The 8,818-nt window shown below is 35.9% G+C and overlaps 1 protein-coding gene across 1 annotated transcript in view; it reads left to right on the forward strand.

Moving 5' to 3' along the window:
* LOC131992080 (huntingtin-interacting protein 1-related protein-like) overlaps window positions 1–8,204 on the forward strand; it is a 30,526-nt gene extending 22,322 nt beyond the window's left edge. The window contains exons 25-33 of the mRNA XM_059357471.1: window positions 30–88; window positions 174–204; window positions 396–458; window positions 1,409–1,509; window positions 1,594–1,699; window positions 3,559–3,682; window positions 3,774–3,835; window positions 5,680–6,447; window positions 7,878–8,204. Coding sequence (XP_059213454.1) covers window positions 30–88; window positions 174–204; window positions 396–458; window positions 1,409–1,509; window positions 1,594–1,699; window positions 3,559–3,682; window positions 3,774–3,835; window positions 5,680–6,447; window positions 7,878–7,913 — 1,350 coding nt within the window. The 3' untranslated portion in view covers window positions 7,914–8,204. The remainder of the gene's footprint in view (window positions 1–29; window positions 89–173; window positions 205–395; window positions 459–1,408; window positions 1,510–1,593; window positions 1,700–3,558; window positions 3,683–3,773; window positions 3,836–5,679; window positions 6,448–7,877) is intronic.
* The last annotated feature ends 614 nt before the right edge of the window (window positions 8,205–8,818 follow it).

Below are 8,818 nucleotides of genomic sequence, written 5' to 3' on the forward strand. Positions count from 1 at the left end.
ATTTGTGTCTTTATGTTTATGTGTCTCAGGAGATTCTGAGTCAGGCAAAGAAAGACACATCTGGTCTGAAGCTGGAGGTCAACCAGAGGTGAGATGAACATAAAATCATTATAAATCGTCAGTTTTTAAGCTTCTCTTCTTCACTTTCTAACCTGCAATCTGTTTTTCCACAGTATTCTGGGATCCTGTTCAGACCTGATGAAGGTGAGAAGTTTCTCTACTTTTAGAATGAATGTCTGTGAACATCTTTGTTTCATTTCCACTGAGTGTATAGCTCTTATTGCACTATACCCTGATTGTTTGCTTTTATTCTTCCTGTAAGTCGCTTTGGATAAAAGCGTCTGCTAAATGCCTAAATGTAAATGTAAATGAGTGTTTGTTGTGTGTCTCTGCAGGCTGTTCACATGCTGGTTACAGCAGCCACCGACCTGCAGAAAGACATTGTGGAAGGAGGACGGGTGAGTTTAAACTATAGTTTAAACTACAAGGCAGTTTAAAATGTTCTCCTGGGCCCATATTAATTATACTCTATTTAATTTGTATTTTATTAAGTATTTGCATTTATTTTATTTTATTTAATTTTTTTTATTTATTTATTATTTATTAATTTATTATTTCCATTTTCCCGAACTTATTTATATATTTATTATTGTCTTTATACAATTATATATCAATTTCTTTATGCTTTATATATTTTTATAAATAAATAGATTAATATGGGAATGAATACAAAGCTTAACCCTTTATCAGGCGAAGAACCATATTTGGCAACTTGTAATATTTAGAGAAAAAAGTTGTAAATTTACTAGATTAAAGTGGCAAATCTACAAGTAAAAAAAAAGTTGCAGATTTAAGAGATTTAAAGTGGCAAATCTGTGTGAAAAAAGTTGCAGATTTACGAGAAAAAAGTGAAAAAAACAACAACTTTTTTCTCCCAGATTCACCACTTTAAATCTCATAAATCTGCGGATTTTTTTCTCGTAGATTTGCCACTTTAATCTCGTAAACTTTTTTCTCAAAATATTTTTTACACATTCTGGCAGTATGTAATATCTTCAAATATTCTCTAGAGTTGAAATGTGGAATTTGCAAGTATTTCAATGAATGCCCTATAAAGGGTTAAAAAAGGCAGTTTATTAATGAATCATATAATATCCATATTAAAATATAGATTAAATTAATTGTAATGAATGCAAAAAAAACCAACAACAATAAAATAACAATTTAAAAAAATCTATAAACTCTGAAACTACTTTGTCCACAGAAATTCACCTGATCATCTGATAAATATTAATCCTTAATCTTAATTTTAACTATAAATCATACAGAAGATCTGCGTCATCAAGGAGCAGAAACCACAGTCTGTTGTTGTGTTCACTGACACATTTTTTAATCGTCCTTCCTGCAGGGTGCAGCGTCTGTGACAGATTTTTATGCCAAAAACTCTCGCTGGACAGAAGGACTCATCTCTGCCTCTAAAGCTGTGGGCTGGGGCGCCACTCAGCTGCTGTCAGTATCTAACAAGAGTCATATATTATTAATTACATGAACTGAATATCAAACTGGATGATTAACTTACTTGTCTGCTGTCAGAGGTTCGGCTGACCGTGTTGTGGGTGAAAATGGAACCTACGAGGAGCTGATCGCCTGCTCGCACGAGATCGCTGCCAGCACGGCTCACCTGGTCGCCGCCTCAAAGGTACGAACTCAGTGGCGGTTCTACCCAGGGGCCTCCAGGGGCCACTGCCCCTGTGAAGAAGCCTTTGGCCCCTGCTGTGGCCCCTGTGTCAAATTAATAATAAAATGATCAATTTATATAATTTTTTTTTGTTCAAACAATATCTCATTGTACACAAAAGGAACCCAGAATGTTACATTGTATAATAGTTTAACTCTATGGAGTCTTATTGGGCTATTTTGTCCATTTTTGAATCCTTTTCATGTCTTTACATGTCTTTGTAAGTCATTTTGTGTCTTTTTTGGTCATTTTGTTTCTGTTGTTGTGTCTTTTTTTGTTATTTTGTGTCTTTTTTTGGGAATTTTGTGTCTTTTTTTGTCATTTTTATGTCTTCTGTGGGTTTTTTTTGGTTATTCCGTCTTCTCATTTTGTGTCTTTTTTGTGTCTTTTTTAGTTATTTTGTGTCTTTTTTTGGTCATTTTGTCTTATTTTGTCATTTTGTGTCTTCTGTGGGTTTTTTTTGTTATTCTGTCTTCTCATTTTGTGTCTTTTTTGTGTCTTTTTAAGTTATTTTGTGTCTTTTTTTTGGTCATTTTGTCTTATTTTGTCATTTTGTGTCTTCTGTGGGTTTTTTTTTGTTATTCTGTCTTCTCATTTTGTGTCTTTTTTGGTCATTTTGTGTCTTTTTCAAGACATTCAAAGATTTTGAATGCTTAAATATCATCTTTTTTTTTTGCTATTGTGCCCCTCTGATTAAACACTGGCCCCTCCTTGGCCCCAACAGTGAAATTGGTCTAGAACCGCCACTGTACAAACTACAGTCACAACATTTTCCTGTTGCTTCCTGAAGCTCTCTCATCACTTTACAGGTGTTTTTCACCACAGATGTTGCTGAGAAACAATATTCTTATAAGCATAACTGGACCCATATCCACATTCATAAGCATGAAGGTGACATGAAATTTATAGAGGACGCAGGCTGGAAAAATAAAAAAATAAAAAAATAAATTAATGTAATATAAATAGAAAAAATTAAATGGAAAAAAAATTATAGATTAATTTAAAAATAATTTATATTTAGAAATAATAATTATAAATATAAATTATAAAATTATATTATATAATTATATAAAATAATTATAAATAATGAACTTAATAGTAGTGTTAATAAATAGGGTTAATACAAATAATCTAGACAAAAGTAAATAATAGAAAAGCAAATTAAAACTGAAGTATTAATTTATGTTACATTTTATTAATTAATTAATTAATTAATGGCTACTAAAAATATATAAAGTGACCCCTAGTTAGTTAGTTATTTAGTTGGTTAGGTTCTTGGTTGGTTGGTTAGGTTCTTGGTTGGGTTCTTGGTTGGGTTTTTGGTTGGTTGGGTTCTTGGTTGGTTGGTTGAGTTCTTGGTTGGGTTCTTGGTTGGTCAGTTGGGTTCTTGGTTGGATTTTTGGTTGGTTGGTTAGGTTCTTGGTTGGGTTTTTGGTTGGTTGGTTTGGTTGTTGGTTGGGTTCTTGGTTGGTTGGTTGGTTGGTTAGGTTCTTGGTTGGTTGGTTAGGTTCTTGGTTGGGTTCTTGGTTGGTTGGTTAGGTTCTTGGTTGGGTTCTTGGTTGGTTGGTTAGGTTCTTGGTTGGGTTCTTGGTTGGTTGGTTGGTTAGGTTCTTGGTTGGGTTCTTAGTTGGTTGGTTAAGTTCTTGGTTGGTTGGTTGGTTAGGTTATTGGTTAGTTAGTATTCTGATGAAGAGGGTTTTTTTTCTTTATTTCCCTTTTTTCCCCAGTAACTAGTGAATCTAAATGTGTTGTCTGTATAAAAAGCCAACTCAACCTTTGTGAATCATCTTTGTTTATTTTGCGACTCACTCTGACTTCAGGTGAAGGCTGAACGCAACAGCAAGAAGCTGCACACGCTGAAGCAGGCGTCACGCCACGTAAACGACATGGCAGCCGTGGTCGTCACCTCCACCAAACACGGACAGATGCAGATCTCCGACCACGGTGAGAGCTCCAGCTCAGATGTGTTTTCTATTTCAGTCTGGCCCAAAGTGTTGCGGCGACTAACATCTCCATAACTGTGACATGTTTGCAGGTATGATGGACTTCTCTGGCATGTCTCTGATCAAACTGAAGACAGAGGAGATGGAAGCTCAGGTCAGTCTGTTTAAAACATTACCAGCCTGTTTAACTCACTGAAGTCAAAGAATGTGTATGTATACCTCTTTTTATTACTTCAGAAACTTAGAAAATAGTTTAAACAGCCATAAAAATAATTTTCTCTCATCTTTTTAGGAGTTAATGTTGTTTAAATCAGGCTCTGAATGATTTATGAACAAACTTCTCTGTGAAAACCTTCAAAATAAAGATGGCAAATAAAACTCAACAGTTCTCAACGTGAAACTTTCCCACTCGATGACTAACATTAAAAACTATTTTTTAGGGCCACGGGGCAATCGCACCGAGCACTGGTCCCATCCAGCTATAGCTGAAGGGACCAGTGCTGCACTACTGTTATACTGTGGATTTTTTCTTCTTCCTCTTCCGGACGCAATTTCGTCCTACAACTTGAAGAGTTGCAGGACAAATAATATATCAAAACGTGCGGTTTGATCGGGATCGGTGTGCTATTACTTTTCTCTACAGAATATGAATTTTTTGCGACGTAAGAAAAACTGCCCAAAATTTTGCATTGAAATGAATGGGACGGCCGAAAAAAAATGAGCGAAAAAGAACAATAATTGGAGATTTTTAAACGTCTACTTCTCCGGCATAATTTCACCTAGAGACTCCATTTAAACTTTAAACAGTAGACACAAGTCTCGTGTATCGGTGTATTAATCCACGTTTCGATAGGTCATACAGTTTTTTATCAATCCCTGTTCAATGACCATGATCATTTTGGGAGAAATTCTGAGATTATAATGGGTGTGTATTGCACGGAATGTTCGTGTCACAGTGTGTGACATCATCGCCAGAGTGTAGAGGGAGAGAAAAAACTGTCAAAAAATTAATTTTAAAACTGCACTCCAGGCCGCAAATTCCACTCTACAGAGATAATTTATACATAAAAAAGTAGGAAAATTAGTCTTCTCCCTCACAATCCTCTGGTAAAGCTGTCAGAGTTATAGTTTGGGCGTAGGACGCACAGATGATCCACCAACACCACCAACAGCCTCATTGGCTCCCATATTAAAAACGCAGGAAGATTTCTGAAAAAGGGAGATGTAACAGTTTTTTTAGATTGCTCTAACAAAGCTATTTTTTCATTTTTCTTAAAAAAAAAAAAAAAAATGCAGACGTTCAGGAAGAACTCAGAATGCTCAAAGTGGGTCGGATCAATGATAAGTATTATGGTTTTGCCAAAAATGCTTTCTGTTCGAGGCCAGAAATTTCAGTCTGTCCACCTCTGCTGTTACTGTGCAGGAACAGGTGTCAGTTAATTCTGTTGATTGCTTTGATCTGATTGCCTTTGATCTTTGATGTGATTACAGTTACAGATACACACACACACACACATGCTCGTAAGCGTGCACACTCCTCACACATGCATACATATGCTTCAAACACACACGCACACACACACACACACACACAGGTAACTTTATGAGATTTTCGCTACACACACACACACACACACACACGAATGTGCGCGTAAGCGCGCACACTCCTCCAGATACACGTTTCACACACTCACTCACACACACAGAATTAACACCTAAATGTGTAATTTGGATGTTTTTTTTCCAACTTGTCAAAAAAAATGTCAGAAAAAAGCCCAAAATCAAATGAAAAATCAATATTTTTGCCTGTAATTTTAACTTACATACTTCTACTGAAGTAACATTTTCAAGGCAGGATTTTTACTTGTTGATTTTTACAGTGTGATATTAAAACCTTTACTTCAGTCAAGGAGCTGAATACCTCCTGCACCCTGATATTTTCTGTTCAGTATAGAGTTGAGGTGTGTGTGTGACGCTGTAGTGTGCTGTGGCTCTCAGGTGAAGGTTCTGCAGCTGGAGACTCAGCTGGAGCAGGAGAGGGTCCGTCTGGGGGAGCTGAGGAAGAGACACTACGACCTGGACCGCCCCGAGGGCCCCGGGGGCCCCGCCGACGGAGAGGACGGCGCCGACAGCTTCCCCCCGCCGCCGCCGCCCACGCTGCTCGACTCCACGCCGCCGCCTCAGACGCAGCCTTATCTCGCTTCAACCAACCCGTTTGCACCAACAGCAACACCAGCACCAGCACCAGCACCAGCACAGTCCTTCTCTGTGGCTCAGTCCTACACACCAACAAACACCTACACAAACACTTCCTACACCCCGTCCCAGACCTACACCCCGACCCCATCTCAGACCTATACCCCCACCCTGTCCCAGACCTACACCCCGACCCCGTCCCAGACCTACACCCCGACCCCGACCCCGTCTCAGACCTACACCCCATCTCAATCCTACACCCCAACTCCGTCTCAACCCTACACACCATCTCAGACTTATACTCCACCTCAGTCCTACACGCCCTCGCAGCCTTACGTCCCCGCTCAGCCTTACACTCCACCTACAGCCTACACTCCGACTACGAGCCAGACTTACTTGACTCCTCAGTCCTACTCGCTGGCTCCGCCCTCCACCCAGTCCTCCAGCCTCTCCCGTCCTCAGTCTCCGTCTCTGCAGCGGGCGGCGAGCCCACAGAACGCCACCGAGACCAAACCCGCCACCAGGAGATCCAACATCTTCACCAAATCGGGAAACTTATTGAAGAATGCGGTAAGTGCTGAAAATCCCTCTATCTCTTTACTTGAGCTGCATATTAATCATCATATTAATCATGATATCGTTAGCCTTATCGCATAATTGCCTAAGTCATTTTTTGGCCAAATTGTGATATCTGCCTAACTTTACTCTCCTACCACTGCTGCATCTTTCTATGTTCTCAGCCTATCAGAACACTTGTTAGAGTCCAAAATCACTTTCTGCCTTAGTCATCTCTGTGACTTAGGCATTTTTGCCGCTACATACAAACCAAACTACATTATTTATATGTAAGAGAAAAATTGCCTTAGTCAGGGCATATTCTGCCTAAGTCACTTTTATCTGTTATGAAATCCATGTGTTTAATTTTTTATGCAAACTTGTTCACACTTCTATTTGAACTTACTGTTACAATATCAGTTAAGAACACCAATGGGCTTACTAAAAATTGTGTATTTTCTTGTTTCCCGAAAACGTTCAAATATGACTTAGGCAAATATGCTATGAGGCTAACAATATATGCTAATTGGAATACTTCGCCTCCAAAATGACCATTTTTATATCAATTATTCACCCCGTGGAGCCCCATTCCTGCACAGGGTAATGCTTTATAATAAGGTCCTTGTAATAACCATTAATTAACAAGTAATAAGGCATTGTTCTCGCTTTAGATCCCTTTAGCTGCAAAAAGCATAGTTAACTGTTAACAAGTGCATAGTTAACTTATAATAGATGAGCAATAAAGTATATTTTAATATCAATAAGCAAACAAAAAATTAATAAAGGCATGGCAAAGACATAATGGGTGGGTTGTGGGTGTTTGTAATGCTATTATGAAGAATTATAAGATACTCATGAGGCTTTTATTAATGTTCTAATTATACATCTCTTATAGCCTGCTATTAGCTGTATTATAATGCCATTATTAACACTTATATAGGCTTATAAACACACAGTAATGTTAATAAGCATCTTGTTAGGACTTACAAGGGCCTTATTACTTGTTAATTAATGGTTATTACAAGGACCTTAATATTAAGCGTTACCCTAAAATATAATAAAACCCCAAATTGAAATAATTTGACTGATATTGTTGTAACATTTTGACTGATTTGAATTTGAATATTCTCTTGAAAAATGCCTGATTTCCAACATAATCTGACGTTTCATCTACACAATCACTCAGGTTTTTATTTAGTAAATAATCCTGATCAAAACTTTCAATCAAAGTTATTATAAACAGCAGGAAGTTGTTGATTTAGGATCCTTGAAAGTGCTTTAAAAGTGCTTGAATTTGACTCTTAAATAGCTGTATGAACCCTGTTCCTTATAGAATAATTGTTATACAAATAAGCATTTTGGGGGTGAAGTGTTCCTTTAATTTAGAGGATAGTTTGAGTATGTGGTATTATTTATAAATTTATTTTTTTTTATTTTTTTTACAGTTCAAACGAGGTGAAACAGGAACAGGAGAATCTTGAAGCTGCACTGAAGAAGAATCTAACAAAACAATCACTGTTCAATCAATGTTAAAAACACAAATTCTATTCAAACGTTATCTCTGGCTCTGTAAAAAAAAAAAAAAAAGTTAATGGAGCTTAAAATAAATTGTTTCGTCAGTTAAATGTGCAAATTAAAAACATCCATTTATTTTTGTAATCATACTGAAGCCTATATTGTAGTACTGATTCTTGTCTTATAAATTGATTTATTAAATATCATTAAATCATCTAAGACAAAATATAGTCGTATGTTTCCTCTTGTTTCTGCTAAATAGTATTTACATTATTTTAATAATAAATACAGAGTTATTAGACAGGATGTGAGATACTGGCAGTATAATTTTTTTTCACTTTATTAAAAATCCAGGAAACATATAAGATACATAAATATATCAATATTTAAAACATATACGACAAATTGTAAATAAATAAAAATACATTAAAATGCATATATATGTATATATATATATATAAACATATATATATACATATATATATATTCATATAAACATATATATATATATAGACAAATTATAAATACATTAAAATGCATATATATGTATATATATATACATATATGTGTGTGTATATATATACACATATATATACATATATGTATATATATATACACACATATACATATATATGTATGTATATATATAAATATATATACATATATATGTATATATATATAGACAAATTATAAATAAATAAAAATACATTAAAATGTATATATATATACATATATGTGTGTGTGTGTGTGTGTGTGTGTATATATATATGTATATCTGTGTGTGTGTGTGTGTGTGTGTGTGTGTGTGTGTGTGTGTGTGTGTGTGTGTGTGTGTATAAACCTGAGAATATATATTGAAAGTCTGAATATA

Source organism: Centropristis striata, chromosome 19 (genome assembly GCF_030273125.1).
Source record: "Centropristis striata isolate RG_2023a ecotype Rhode Island chromosome 19, C.striata_1.0, whole genome shotgun sequence".
Lineage (NCBI taxonomy): Eukaryota > Metazoa > Chordata > Actinopteri > Perciformes > Serranidae > Centropristis > Centropristis striata.